This window comes from Oncorhynchus clarkii, chromosome 1 (assembly GCF_045791955.1).
Source record: "Oncorhynchus clarkii lewisi isolate Uvic-CL-2024 chromosome 1, UVic_Ocla_1.0, whole genome shotgun sequence".
Taxonomy (NCBI): domain Eukaryota; kingdom Metazoa; phylum Chordata; class Actinopteri; order Salmoniformes; family Salmonidae; genus Oncorhynchus; species Oncorhynchus clarkii.
Window position 1 is genome coordinate 82287504 of NC_092147.1, and position 15757 is coordinate 82303260.

General features: G+C 40.7%; 1 protein-coding gene across 4 annotated transcripts; it reads left to right on the top strand.

Moving 5' to 3' along the window:
- Nucleotides 1-1102: 1102 nt before the first annotated feature.
- Nucleotides 1103-15428, top strand: LOC139413339 (peroxiredoxin-like 2A). Of its 4 annotated transcripts, none has more exons than XM_071160576.1 (7): nucleotides 1103-1164; nucleotides 9031-9255; nucleotides 9576-9755; nucleotides 10238-10329; nucleotides 10533-10673; nucleotides 13536-13700; nucleotides 14528-15428. In XM_071160576.1, exons 2-7 carry the CDS (start codon nucleotides 9036-9038, stop codon nucleotides 14621-14623), a joined length of 894 nt encoding a protein of 297 aa, XP_071016677.1. In that variant the 5' UTR covers nucleotides 1103-1164; nucleotides 9031-9035; the 3' UTR covers nucleotides 14624-15428. The 4 variants fall into 4 exon arrangements, with proteins under 4 accessions (XP_071016677.1, XP_071016706.1, XP_071016696.1 ...); XM_071160595.1 differs by lacking the exon at nucleotides 14528-15428 and adding an exon at nucleotides 14209-14326 and having other exon boundaries at nucleotides 1119-1164; XM_071160587.1 differs by lacking the exon at nucleotides 1103-1164 and adding an exon at nucleotides 1538-1668.
- The last annotated feature ends 329 nt before the right edge of the window (nucleotides 15429-15757 follow it).

A 15757-nucleotide genomic window follows, 5' to 3' on the forward strand; every position in this document is an offset into this window, starting at 1 on the left:
ATGTAACCAAGCTCAGGTGTAGGCCTACCTTGGTAGTAAGATTTGTTATCAGACTTATTGAGAAGTGTGTGTCTGTTAGGCTATGTGTGTGTATGGGCCATGTGGTGTGTATGCAGGGGGCACAGGGTTGGGTGTTTATCTGTCACTCTAGGCCTAATCGGTTAGTCTACTGAAACCATAACTGTGATATATTGTTAGGGTTGCGTCAATTCGAATCTGGTATCAGGATAAATATGACATTGAGTCACCGATTGTATACTATGTATTTTTTATTAGCTAAGCAATAAGTGGTAAATGCAATTTTCGTATATACAGGCTCTCTGTCCCACCTCGCAGGGCAAAACAGAGAACTGACTTGTTCCTGACAAAGATATTATAATATACTCTTGACAGAATTAGTTCCTGCTTCCGAGCCGGCCTGTCAGAGTAGAGACTGGGCGTGGTTTAGACTCACCCAGCCTATTGTCGATTTTTGGCGCAGAGCTGGTCTCAGCCCCCGGGCGCTCCAGTGGTCAGTCATTGTAGTTGTGTAGAATATACAGTTATCAGGCACCTGGCTCCTATTATCTAACAAAATACCATTTGTTCTCGCAACACTACGTTCTGAATGTGCCCCCCTACTCATTGCACAGTTCCTGTCTTCATGTTATTCTGTATTTTTCCATCATGAGAAAGGCCCATGGCCCTGAAACTATTAACAATGTCTCAAGTCAGCTATGTTGCATAACACAAACATCCACACAAGCCAACAGCAGATAATATTCAATCACATATGTGGTAATGGGCTATAGTGCATAACACAGAATCCTCACAATATACAGCCAAACTGTTACTAATTGGTAAATAGTAACCCTGCTTTTTGTCCATGAACATGTAATTCTAATTACTCTGTTACCAGAATTTACCACCTCTGGTATGTGTGTGTCGACACACATTCTCGGTACATTACTCCTCAGTGTAATTTTTTTTTATCAACAATTAATCTGTCAATCTGTTTTTATTGTACAAAAATTAACTTCATTTGTGTCCAAGGTCCGTGTTTTGTGCGATTAGTTTCCCTGCAATGACTAATCCATTTATCTTGATCAACTAATACACCTACGCCAAATTTAGATATTTTGAACGGAGACGTCAACTGCACTCTTCTCCTTCAACACAATATTTGTGAGTATCATTCCTTTATACATTATTTGAAATATTGTTAAACATTTTGTTGCGAGCATTATTTCAATCAGCAAGCTAACGTCATCATGCAGTTAGCTACCGTTAACCTAGATAGCCAGCTAGCCCAAATGTGAAGTCTACAAAGTGAACAAGCTAACGTTGTGTCATTGTTACTACTAATTTATACTTGGCCTATTTAATGCATTAATCAAAGAATGCCAACAGATTTAGCTAGCTAGTAAAGTTTACTTTATAATGCCACTTACCAGTCAACATGATTGGCTGTCTTTTAGTGGGTCTTAAGGTTAAGGTTACTTATCAAATTGGTGTAGCTAGCTAGTTAGCGGGGTGCGCGTCACTCGCTCTGAGTAGTAGTTGTTCCCCTTGCTCTGGCGCGATGGGTAACGATGCTTCGTGGGTGTCAGTTGTCGATGTGTGCTGAGGTTTCCTGATTCGAGCCCAGGTAGGGGCGAGGAGAGGGACGGAAGCAATACTGTTATATAGGTAAGCTATCTATGTCAAATTGCATGGCAGTTGAACGCTGAAAAATTGTCTTGGATAGGGTTTTCATGGGAAGCCACATTTAATAATTTGTGTCACTCAATTTGAAATAAGCGCTCTAAGATAAGGAATAAGAAGTTGCAGAATTCAGTTAATATTCAGATCTGTAACTAGCATACTTTCCAATTAATCTTTGTCACGATAATCGATCCTATGTTCTCACATTTTTGTTGTCAATAATAACAGTCCGTTTCTCAACTCATTGTCAATGTGTAAATCAGTGTAGCTAAGCTTACAATGTAAACATTCCTTTCCACTATCTATCTATATGGAATCCAGTCAATCAGTTCATGTGCGGCTGCCAGGTAGTCTATTGGTTGTTGTTCTCATTAGGGTTCAGGCCTTTGTCCTCACTCTAAGAAGGGAAAGTCACACTGCAGTAGTTAGTCAAGACTTGTCAAGTCACAGTGAAGTGCAGAACAGAGTATTTGGGACTGAATGAGCTGAACTTGAGGGAAATGAGTGCACAGCTTCAGTGGGTGATTGTTTGATAAATGAATCGATGTTTGAAAATGGAATTTTAGTATTTTTTAGAATGACCATACGTGTAGGTTTGTGTTCAGTTTGGTTTCACATATATTTCATGCATGTAGGCCTAAGCATTTGGTGGACCATTCAGACTGTCTTGTTCAGAGAAAATGGAAAATACCCGAATGATTCATATCTTGAAAAATCCACATCTTGAAAAATCCACATACAAGAAAGCCCTGACAATACAGTAACAGTATTTTGTTCATGTTCATATAGACTAATAATAATTATCCTCAATTGACTATACTGATGATTCACTGTGTACTGTCTAACATTGTATGTTAAGGCCCCTCTTGCTTATACAAGGGGAAGAAGGATTAGCCATGTAAGCTATCGTCTGAGACATTAGGGTGTGTGCGCTCAAGCTTGTGTGTGTGTGTGCTCAAGTGTGTGTCACACCCATAACTTTATAACCACAGTACAGTTTGATGGTCGAAAGATAAGTTACAACAAACGGAGCAGTTCATATGTTTGTTACTTAGTCACACCCATCAGTTTCCTGAGGAAATGTAATGTAGACAAACAGGTTTGCTGTAATTCATTAAACAATGCCTAAGGTCATTTCCAACATTTCCAACATGTGAAGTTCATAGGAGAATGTTAAATCTGTTGACAAATGAAAGCTAAGAGATTATATATTTGATAAATAAAAAAATTCAACCATTTTCTATCCTAAATATAAAGAATAAGCAACGGCTTTGATTTCTGGCCAAACGGATAGAAAATAAGTTAGAAAACATCTACCAGAAAAAGTCTTAAAATGTTTTGGAAATAGACAGGTTGGTTGTTTAGCAACAAAACCCAACACGTGCGCAACTATGGGGCAAAACATTCTGGGTTGGTTAGATTTTTTGCAACATGTAAATTATATTTAGTCTACAATGTTTTTTGAAAACAAATACATTTGCACAATGATCCACTTGTTGTCGCTCAAATACATTGTTAGTTGTTGGTAGCTAGATTCTTTTGTTGTTGCCATATTAGCATTGACATAAAATCGTTCAAAACACCTAAAAACAAGACATGGTATCAAGAACAAGATTAAACAAGCTGAAAGGAGTTACTATTCCCCACATGGGGGAATAGTAATGTAAGTAAACAACAGCTTAAATGACAGGCATGGCATTTTGTCATTGTTGCTAGCTGTCTGACCGTCCAGAACCACAACGCACACAACAACGCACAGACTTCTGCCCCATTGAAGCGTGATGTTGTCAGCTTACCCATCTCTGTACATCAATATGTTGAAGTAAAGACCCCTGCCAACTAATATCAACACTTATATTTCGTTTGGATAAATTATTTGCATTGTGTAAGTTTAAGAAACATTGCCCTGTGCCTTGAAATTCCGTTACCAAAAACCCACTCATATTTGATATTTTCTAATTTCTCTCCCTCATGAGGGTCAATAATGAAGGTTAACAGAAATAACAAGCGAAGGTAGACCTATCAATTAGTGTTTTTACTGATATCTATTTGGTTTAACCAAATTTTTAACGGAATTTAAAAAATAAAACTAATGGAATTACTGCAATTGAATTGCTACAATGAGAAATCATAGTTGTCACAAACCATAGTTGGGTCACCTGCTTACAGCCCTTCCTTCCACTGGCATACTGTTACAGTGGGGCAAAAAAAGTATTTAGTCAGTCACCAATTGTGCAAGTTCTCCCACTTAAAAATATGAAAGAGGCCTGTAATTTTCATCATAGGTACACTTCAACTATGACAGACAAAATGAGAAAAAAAATCTAGAAAATCACATTGTAGGATTTTTTATGAATTTATTTGCAAATTATGGTGGAAAATAAGTATTTGGTCACCTACAAGCAAGCAAGATTTCTGGCTCTCACAGACCTGTAACTTCTTCTTTAAGAGGCTCCTCTGTCCTCCACTCGTTACCTGTATTAATGGCACCTGTTTGAACTTGTTATCAGGATAAAAGACACCTGTCCACAACCTCAAACAGTCACACTCCAAACTCCACTATGGCCAAGACCAAAGAGCTGTCAAAGGACACCAGAAACAAAATTGTAGACCTGCACCAGGCTGGGAAGACTGAATCTGCAATAGGTAAGCAGCTTGGTTTGAAGAAATCAACTGTGGGAGCAATTATTAGGAAATGGAAGACATACAAGACCACTGATAATCTCCCTCGATCTGGGGCTCCACACAAGATCTCACCCCGTGGGGTCAAAATGATCACAATAACGGTGAGCAAAATCCCAGAACCACACGGGGGGACTTAGTGAATGACCTGAGAGCTGGGACCAAAGTAACAAAGCCTACCATCAGTAACACACTACGCCGCCAGGGACTCAAATCCTGCAGTGCCAGACGTGTCCCCCTGCTTAAGCCAGTACATGTCCAGGCCCGTCTGAAGTTTGCTAGAGAGTATTTGGATGATCCAGAAGAAGATTGGGAGAATATCAGATGAAACCAAAATATAACTTTTTGGTAAAAACTCAACTCGTTGTGTTTGGAGGACAAAGAATGCTGAGTTGCATCCAAAGAACACCATACCTACTGTGAAGCATGGGGGTGGCTGGGTCTTTCAGCATGACAATGATCCCAAACACACCGCCCGGGCAACGAAGGAGTGGCTTCGTAAGAAGCATTTCAAGGTCCTGGAGTGGCCTAGCCAGTTTCCAGATCTCAACCCCATAGAAAATCTTTGGAGGGAGTTGAAAGTACGTGTTGCCCAGCAACAGCCCCAAAACATCACTGCTCTAGAGGAGATCTGCATGGAGGAATGGGCCAAAATACCAGTAACAGTGTGTGAAAATGTTTGACCTCTGTCATTGCCAACAAAGGGTATATAACAAAGTATTGAGAAACTTTTGTTATTGACCAAATACTTATTTTCCACCATAATTTGCAAATACATTCATTAAAAATCCTACAATGAGATTTTCTGGATTTTTCTTCTTCTCATTTTGTCTGTCATAGTTGAAGTGTACCAATGATGAAAATTACAGGCCTCTCATCTTTTTAAATGGGAGAACTTGCACAATTGGTGGCTGACTAAATACTTTTTTGCCCCACTGTATATTCAACTCAAAACTGTGTTTTTTTTTTCTCAATCTTTCTGTTGTGTGGTGGTCAAAGTAAGATTGAAAACAGCCTGGACAACCCAGCCCTCTCTCTCTGCCTCTAGTTAATGTCACCTCTCTCATCTCTTACTGACATCTACCCAAGAGCCCCCTCTCTTTCCATTTACTGTAACCAGCATCCGTACCGACCGACACCGGACATCCATGGACGTTGAAATATGGTCAGTCTGCCCTGGCCTTCAACGTCCACATAAGTTGTTTTTGGTCCAGACCGGACCAAATTTGAAGCAATCGTAGACGCCTATGTTTCACAAGTGTGGATGGCACAGTACAGTAAAAAAGTTGAGTACAGTCCTGAACTGTGCATAAGAATAGAGTTGAGTTTAGTACAATACACAGTACAGCACACTAGAGTTGAGTAACATATAATGTACTGAACTATAATATACTTTACTTTACTGAACTGACCCACCCAGACAATACTGACCAGAGTGAAAGTTTTACACACAGTGAAAGTGTAGTTCTTTCTTTTCTTAGTCAACAGCCCACTGTACACATTTAAACTACATGCCCCAGGCTTAGGACTGTGACAGTCATTGAATTTTGGATGACGGTAAAAGATGAGGTAAAGAGGTTAATGGAATTCGACCAGAACATCGGAAATGCCATTGAAACGCGTGTGGGAAAGATCCCGACTCTCCTCATTTAAGCTATTGTTTATATGTGTATTTCACACTATGTTGAGGTAAAAATCAGAGTATAATGCTTGTATGGATGTCAACTAGAGGTCGACCGATTAATAGGAATGGCCGATTAATTAGGGCTGATTTCAAGTTTTCATAACAATCGGAAATCTGTATTTTTGGACACTGATTTTGGCCGATTTAAAAAAAAAATAATAATAATGTTTTTTTGTTATTTATACTTTTTTACACCTTTATTTACCTAGGCAAGTCAGTTAATTAAGAACACATTCTTATTTTCAATGACTGCCTAGGAACGGTGGGTTAACTGCCTTGTTCAGGGGCAGAATGACAGATGTTTACCTTGTCAGCTCAGGGATTCAATCTTGCAACCTTACAGTGAACTAGTCCAACGCTCTAACCACCTGCCTCTCATTGCACTCCACGAGGAGCCTGCCTGTTACACGAATGCATTAAGAAGCCAAGGTAAGTTGCTAGCTAGCAATAAACGTATCTTATAAAAAAAAACAATCAATCAATCATAATCACTAGTTAATTACACATGGTTGATGATATTACTGGTTTATCTAGCGTGTCCTTAGTTGCATATAATCGATGCAGTGCGCATTTGCGAAAAAGGACTGTCGTTGCTCCAACGTGTACCTAACCATAAACATCAATGCCTTTTCTTAAAATCAATACACAGAAGTATATATTTTTAAACCTGCATATTTAGCTAAAAGAAATCCAGGTTAGCAGGCAATATTAAGCAGGTGAAATTGTGTCACGTCTCTTGTGTTCATTGCACGCAGAGTCAGGGTATATGCAACAGTTTGGGCAGCCTGGCTCGTTGCAAACTAATTTGCCACAATTTTACGTAATTATGACATAACATTGAAGGTTGTACAATGTAACAGCAATATTTAGACTGATGGATGCCACCCGTTAGATAAAATACAGAACGGTTCCTTATTTCACTGAAAGAATAAACATTTGTTTTCAAAATTATAGTTTCCGGGTTCGACCATATTAATGACCAAAGGCTCTGTGTGTTATTATGTTATAATTAATTATATGTGCTTCAAGCATTGCGCTGTTTATGACTTCAAGCCTATCAACTCCCGAGATTAGGCTGGTGTAACGAATGTGAAATGGCTAGCTAGTTAGCGGGGTGTGCGATAATAGTGTTTCAAACGTCACTCGCTCTGAGACCTGGAGTAGTTGTTCCCCTTGCTCTGCAAGGGCTGCGGCTTTTGTGGAGGGATGGGTAACGATGCTTTGAGGGTGGCTGTTGTCGATGTGTTCCTGGTTCGAGCCCAGGTAGGGGCGAGGAGGGGGACGGAAGCTATACTGTTACACTGGCAATACTAAAGTGCCTATAAGAACATCCAATAGTCAAAGGTTAATGAAATACAAATGGTATAGAGAGAAATAGTCCTATAAATACTATATTAACTACAACCTAAAACCTCTTACCTTGAAATATTAGTCTCATGTTAAAAGGAACCACCAACTTTCATATGTTCTCATGTTCTGAGCAAGGAACTTAAACGTTAGCTTTTTTACATGGCACATATTGCACTTTTACTTTTTTCTCCAACACTTTGTTTTTGCATTATTTAAACCAAATTGAACATGTTTCATTATTGATTTTATTGATGTATTAAATTAAAATAAGTGTTCATTCAGTATTGTTGTAATTGTCATTATTACAAATACATTTTTAGAATTATTTTTAAATTGTCCGATTTAATCAGTATCGACTTTTTTTTGGTCCTCCAATAATCGGTCAATCTCTAATGTCAACCCCAATACACGTTCATGTCACCGTCACCAATTACCTGCATTACAGTTTAAAAAAACCGAATATCCACTTTGCTAGATCAGAATTGTTGAATGTGCGCCAATCCAGCATCCTTCTATCCCCGAGGCCTGCGGTCCATTGACCTCTTTACAGCATAACCGTTCAATTAGCAAAATAAAAAAGGATGCATGTTTTTCTCTGCTCCTGTCTGCACGTGCAGCCATAGAAATATAATGGGCAACCCCATTCAAGTCGTTGGCTGTGTTGGAGAGGATCAAAATCAGAATGTATCATGGTTAAATTGTGACTGACTGACTGATCTACAAATAATAATGAGTAGTTCATTATGATGCAAGGTTCTTTGTAGATCCGTAAGGCAGCAGTTATCTGTACCTTCGGCTGCAATGTCGAACAAGCCAAATGATGGCATAATGGGTGGACTGGTGGCCATTGCGAGGCGCAAAGCAGGAAGTAGAAGTTGGAATTTGTGCTGTGATTTGTTGATTCAACTTAACTGGCATTACCATAAATAAATTCCATTGCACGAGCCACATCAGTTAAAGGTGAACTCAGCAATATGATGTAGATCCAGAAAGTAAACAGCATAGTGGGTCAATTTCCGCTACAACTAAGAGGGTTGAAGCGCGAGGCTCAACTTCTCCCCCGTTTTGGTGCCCTGGCGTCCACGCTGTGACAGTGTGACGCGAACATGTGCACATGCGCAGAAACTGTGTGTGACTGTGAGAGAGCGAAGTCTTGCATCTCACTCATCTCAATATCTGCAGTGCTGCTGATGGTAATATCATTTTGCAGAGTCAACCTTTAACATTCTATATTAACATGTCAATTATTGCATCACAATACCACACAGCCATTAAGTGTACCCATCAGTTTACCATTCAACATGTCACACTTTTCAGTCAGCTGTTTGTATTTTTATAGATTTTTTGGGGGGTTAGGAAGGTTAATTTATTTTCACGATGGTCTTCATCCATAACTCCCGGTTATATGGTAATTGTGCCAGCCCTACCTAGGCTGTCTCTGAAAAGATAAACAAAAACATTGTTTTTAGTCTACTGTTTGAACATCGGTCACTACTTCCTAACAGTAGTTGCATGTGCCCATGCCATCTTTCAAACGCCAGAGATTTCACGCTCACGATAAAGGCTTTTGTTTTTCTTGTCTCTTCAGAGAAAGTCTGTTTTATAAGTTCTGATGGGTTGTGTTTATACAGTCACCATGGCCCTGGCACTGGTCCAGTCCCTCTCCAGACACTCCGCTAAAGCCCTAAGGGCCAGATGGAGGCTATCTCAGACTCTGCACATCTCTTACCTGCCTCTGGGGGGTGCCATTCACAACAGCCAGCCCTCTACCAACCCTACAGCCAGACTTCCTTGTCTAAAAGCCTTTCACCTCAGCACAGCGTCATCCAGCCCTGACCCTAACAAGCCCAAATCAGGCAAGGAGCATTACATTATCTCGCTCTAGTGACACATTGCATGGAGTTTGTTATAGGCTAGTTCCCTTTACTTATCTTATGGCCTATATCAGTGACCCTGACCTTCCCACCCCCTAACCCATGCCTAAGAATGTTGCCTCTCGCTAACAGTAAGGTTTCGTTATCTAACAGTACCAGAAATCATTAGACATGTACGTGTGGCATGACCGAGTAAGAAGATCGGCCCTCTTCTCTAGGCTCTGGTTCCTCTTAAAGTTTCTCCTTCCCTAAGAACAATAAATCACTCTGATAATCATGTTTGTCTATTTTTTTGGCTGCAGTGTTGTCCTCCAGCCTCGAGGTGGAGCTGTTTGAGATGGGGATGTGGTCTCTGGGTCTGGGGACCTTAGGAGTTGCCATCGTTGGAATCTTCCTGGCCAACACTGACTTGTGTCTGACCAAGGCTGCCCAGGCCTCGCTGGAGTACCTGGAGGAAGCTGACCTCCGCTCCACTGGAGACGGTACGAGGGCCCTGGTTCACCTACTGGGCATGGCCGGAAAGTGCAGAAAACTGTCGCTCATATTGGCACCAAACGTTCTACAGTATGACAATGACATTCTGTTTTACATTCATACTAGAATGTAGCAAGGTTAGAGCCTTTGGTGCCAACATGGCAGCTATTAAGATTTGAAATCTCAAACAGAGTTTACAGAACTCTATCTTTTGCATAGCTCTGAGCAAGGCATTTTGTGATCCATAATATGCTAACGAATATCTGCTTGCTTTTTTTCTGCGACACTCTGAAACAACGGTAGAGCGAAGCCTAATTATTACAATTATTATCTGGGTGATAAAAAAAATGGTCTAAGCACACTGGTGCTCCAAGAATAGTTTTTATCCAGGTCGAACAGCAAAATATTTAGGCGCATATGCGACCAAAATTGTCACACTGCAGAGCCCAGGTACCAATGCATGACCTGTGTATATGTGTGTGTCCTGCAGATGAGAACACCATAAAGGCCAAAGCTCTGTGGGAGAAGACGGGAGCAGTAGTCATGGCTGTACGACGGCCCGGATGATTTTTGTGCAGAGAGGTGAAGTGATGTCACTGATACTATACAGTATAGTCAGCTTTTTTACTTACAGGGAAAGTTCATCCGAAATGGTCTTAATTCAAGTCTATATTCCACACCATATATTGTTGTCGTGTAGATTCCGCTGTATGCATCAGGAGAATAAACAAGACCCCACCCATCCTATTAATGAAATTGTACTAATTGTGTGTGTGTGTGTGTAGGAAGCTTCCGAGCTGTCCTCTCTGAAGACCCAGCTTGAGGATCTCGGGGTCCCTCTAGTTGCCGTGGTGAAGGAGAACATCGGCACGGAGATCCAGGACTTCCGACCACACTTCGCTGGGGACATCTATGTAGACGAGAAGGTGAGGCCCTGGGTGTTTCTCAGTATGCATACTACCGTGCTCCACACTCTCATGCTACAAGTGCACCATGTTCTCTTGAGTATGTTCTTGTGAGGACGAGAATGTGGAGAATGCATAAAACGATACATTTGAGAAGCACTGGTACATCCCTACTGTATAATCTCACGCTGAATCTCCTCATTCACTGAACCTTCTTCCAGGTCAGGACAATGGCAACAATAGGCAAAACAAGATCCACACAAATAAAATATTTTTCTTCACAACTATCAGCTAAGTGAATCTGAATAATCTAGCTATCCAGTTAGTTAAACAGACAAAAATGACCTTTAACTAATGTTATATATGTATATTTTTTTGTGGGTAGCTACCAATTCTTTGTGGCTAGCTAGCCAGTTAGCCCTATGGACTTACCCATTCAATGTACCATCTTCCAGCCAGGACAACAATGGCAAAAGGGACCAAACAAGATATACACAAAGCAACCGTTTACCTCATAAATATCAGCTATCTATATGTGCTTCGTAATAATGTAGCTAACCAGATAATGACCTAAAACAAATATTATGTTAATTCTTCGTGATTAGCTTGCCAGTTAGCCCTATGACTTATTATGGGCTTGTGATCTCCGGTACGTAGGCAGGTAAACATGCCAAAATTTAACACCGCATGTATTTATTAACGTATTAAGATAAAGTATGTTGCCTGACTACAATACTTTATGAGATGTGAATAGGCAACATTTCATTCCAAAGTCGAAGTGTATTTTCTCTCGCTTCAGCTCAAATAATGGCCACCATTGATTTCAACAAATGTTGTGTAATTTTGTTGTTGTTGCGTCATATTTCTTTGCATACTTTCCGTTGAAGCATCGATGCACGCTTTAAAATATGTACAGTTGAAGTCGGAAGTTTACATACACTTAGGTTGGAGTCATTAAATCAAATTTTTCAACCACTCCACAAATTTCTTGTTAACAAACTGTAGTTTTGGCAAGTCGGTTAGGACATCTACTTTGTGCATGACACAATTAATTTTTCCAACAATTGTTTCCAGACAGATTATTTCACTTATAATTTAATGTATCACAGTTCCAGTTGTGCCTTTAAACAGCTTGGAAAATTCCAGAAAATGATGTCATGGCTTTAGAAGCTTCTGATAGGCTAATTGACATCATTTGAGTCAATTGGAGGTGTACCTGTGGATGAAGTTCAAGGCCTACCTTCAAATTCAGTGCCTCTTTGCTTGACATCATTGGAAAATCAAAAGAAATCAGCCAAAATTGTGGACCTCCACAAGTCTGGGTCATCCTTGGGAGCCATTTCCAAATGCCTGAAGGTACCACGTTCATCTGTACAAACAATAGTACGCAAGTATAAACACCATGGGACCACGCAGCCGTCATACCGCTCAGGAAGGAGACGTGTTCTGTCTCCTAGAGATGAACGTACTTTGGTGTGAAAAGTGCAAATCGATCCCAGAACAACAGCAAAGGACCTTGTGAAGATGCTGGAGGAAACGGGTACAAAAGTATCTATATCCACAGTAAAACGAGTCCTATTTTGACATAACCTGAAAGGCCGCTCAGCAAGGAAGAAGCCACTGCTCCAAAAACGCCATAAAAAAGCCAGACTACAGTTTGCAACTGCACATGGAGAAATGCCCTCTGGATTGATGAAACAAACATAGAACTGTTTGGCCATAATGACCATCGTTATGTTTGGAGGAAAAAGGTGGGGCTTGCAAGCCAAAGAACACCACCCCAACCGTGAAGCACAGGGGTGGCAGCATCATGTTGTGGGGGTGTTTTGCTGCAGGAGGGATTGGTGCACTAAACAAAATAAATGGCATCATGAGGAAGGGACATTATGTGGCTATATTGAAGCAACATGTCAAGACATCAGTCAGGAAGTTAAAGCTTGGTCACAAATGGGTCTTCCAAAGGGACAATAACCCCAAGCATACTTCCAAAGTTGTGGCAAAATGGCTTAAGGACAACAGAGTCAAGGTATTGGAGTGGCCATCACAAAGCCCTGACATCAATCCTGTTGAAATTTCATGGGAAGAACTGAAAAAGTGTGTGTGAGTAAGGAGGCCCACAAACCTGACTCAGTTACACCAGCTCTGTCAGGAGGAATGGGCCAAAATTCACCCAACTTATTGTGGGAAGCTTGTGGAAGGCTACCCAAAATATTTGACCCAAGTTAAACAATTTAAAGGCAATGCTACCAAATACTATTTGAGTGTATGTAAACTTCTGACCCACTGGGAATGTGATGAAAGAAATAAAAGCTGAAATAAAACATTCTCTGTACTATTATTTTGACATTTCACATTCTTAAAATAAAGTGGTGATCCTAATTGACCTAAAACAGGGAATCTTTACTAGGATTAAATGTCAGGAATTGTGAAAAACTGAGAAATTTAAATGTATTTGGCTAATGTGTATGTAAACATCCGACTTCAACTGTACAAATGGAGTACGCATTAGAGAAGTGTCCGCCATGTTCCGTTTCGCATACTTTGATTTTGACTCCGACCTTCCATACTCCTATATGCGTTCTCAGAGCATGGTAGTATGCATTTTGAGAAACACCCCGACTCTCTATGGGTGCATCTCAATAGTCTATAGAAGGTGAGACGGACTTGACTATGGGTACATCTCAATAGTTTAACAAAGGCTTCCTCTCCTAGTCTTCGTTCCTTCATCTGCACTGGCTTAAATGAACTGTGAACATGTTTGAATCGATTTCTACACAGGCCTGCTATGAAGGAGAGGAGCTGAACCATGTGTAGATATAGTATGCCTGTTGTCTGTGCCTGAGTTTTCTTTTCTCTTGATTGATTGGTTTGTATTCTTTGCAGCACCACTTCTATGGCCCACTACAGAGGAAGATGGGGGGGCTGGGCTTCATCCGTCTGGGGGTGTGGCAGAACTTTATGCGGGCCTGGAAGGCCGGTTACCATGGCAACATGTTGGGGGAGGGCTTCGTCCTGGGAGGCGTGTTTGTCATCGGCGCGGGGAACCAGGTACCCCACACACAGGGCTGTGCATCAATGGATTACGCTCAGCCACAGCTGGGAATCATTAACTGGAGCTGTTAAGGTGTCCGCATGCTTCTCAGCCGAAACAGTAACTGTTTGTGCATATACTGTGACGTTTTTGTTAATGTTTGACTTCAGCAAGGGTTTTTTCGGCTGTTCGGGCACACAATTTTTTGAGGCAAGCCAAAGCCTACTCCCCTTCGTCTGTGATTGGTCAACAGTAGGGATTCTTCAATAAAGTCTTTGTCATTCAACGAGAGACGACTCGTTTTCATTCATTTTTTTGTTGAAATACTGCACCTAAGATGTTAGGTGCGCAATTTTACATTTAACTAAGATCTCCTCTGCAATTAAAAAAAAAAAATGAATGACAAGAAATCTGAGTTATCTTAGATTAATTCGGACTATTTTGAGAAACTGTAATGTATACTGGCTACGGCGTCTCAAAATTGATAAATAGTACTATTGCTGCTTTTTCTCGTTTTTCAAGCAGAGGTCTATTAAAGGAGTATGCGAGCACTCTGCTAGGTGTCAGCCGAACTGAAGCATGCTGACACCTTTAGACTCCCAACTGCCGACACATATGAGGGGAGAGACTCAACCATGATGGATCCAGTGCTGCAGATGAGACACACACACTATCTGTTATCAACTCAGTAATCAGTGGCCATGAGCAGAGACGAGGGAAGGAAGTCCTCTAGGACAATATTGATACAAACACGGTTTAACTGAAATGTATAGACCAAGACATTGTGTTGTGAGGTTGTTTGGTATTACGTAGGTCCCTTTTTAAAATTGTATTTTTTCCTCAGGGAATTCTTCTGGAGCACAGGGAGGAGGAGTTTGGCAACAAAGTGGAGAATGAAGATGTTTTGCAGGCTGTCAAGAGAATTGTTCCAGTGCAATAATGGTTAGTTTTGTGTTCACGAACTTAGTAGCATTAGACCAACGCTGATAGAGGCCTCTGTTTCATTCACAACATAACTTTATCCCAACAAGTGTTTTTGAGTTGTGTATGAGATTTAAACTTGAAAGGGGCATTTTTCATATCTGTAGTTCTCCTGCACCAACCTTATATGATTTCTATTTTTGCTAGCTCCGCCCATCAGAACAATGTGAATGCTCAGGTAAATGATGAGCTCCACTGCTTATAATATCCTGACCTCTTAACTCCCTGTACTCATAAGCCCATTGGAAGACGAGGTGGACCTTTATTCCCATATTTTTTCTCTAGATGTGGAAACTCCCAAGTTGTACCAACTAGACAGTGTTCTGTAGGCTTAAGGTCTTGGTCAGGTTGTTATTGTAAAATATGTGTTCTCATGACTTACCTGGTTAAATGAAGGTATTGTCAACCAGGGACCTTACTACTTGAACATTACTCATCTCTTGGGAGAGCGGTATATCTACAACTAGTGTGTTTATACTTTTATTGAAGTCAAACTCAACTCGAGGAATGCATGGTTCTCTGCATCTGGATTTTGTACGTAAAGTCAGTCTTGTAACGTTGCTATGTTGTTTCATGTTATACCTGTGAATGAGTGTGTGTGGTCGGTGTGTGTTTATTAATGAAGACCTGACTGTAAACTCGGTGACGAGGGGAGCAGGTTTGATATCCAAACACACACTGCCTCATACTCACCATGGCCAGGTTGGCAGGAAGCAGGTGTGTGAGAGACAGGGTGCAAAGCACAATAAACCCATCACACCATCCTCTCTTTTCTCTGGACTGACATTCTAGAATACATTCTGAACATTTGAACCCTTTCATAAGATGTTTGTTTCCATTACATAGTCACAACTTCAGCAATCTGCTACTTATTGTATTTGTAAACATTGAGCAATGTGGCATGAGTGACACACCCTCAAATGGGTACGTTCAGCACGGCACAATGGTGTGGAACGTTCACTTTGTCTTGATTTCGTTCCTGAACAGTACAGTAGGTCTGTGGCCTGAGAAAGAAAACTCACATTTCAATCACTTTATTCTATAGCTTAGTAAATGTCGAACATATTCCAACTCAAAATGGAGGGGAAAAACA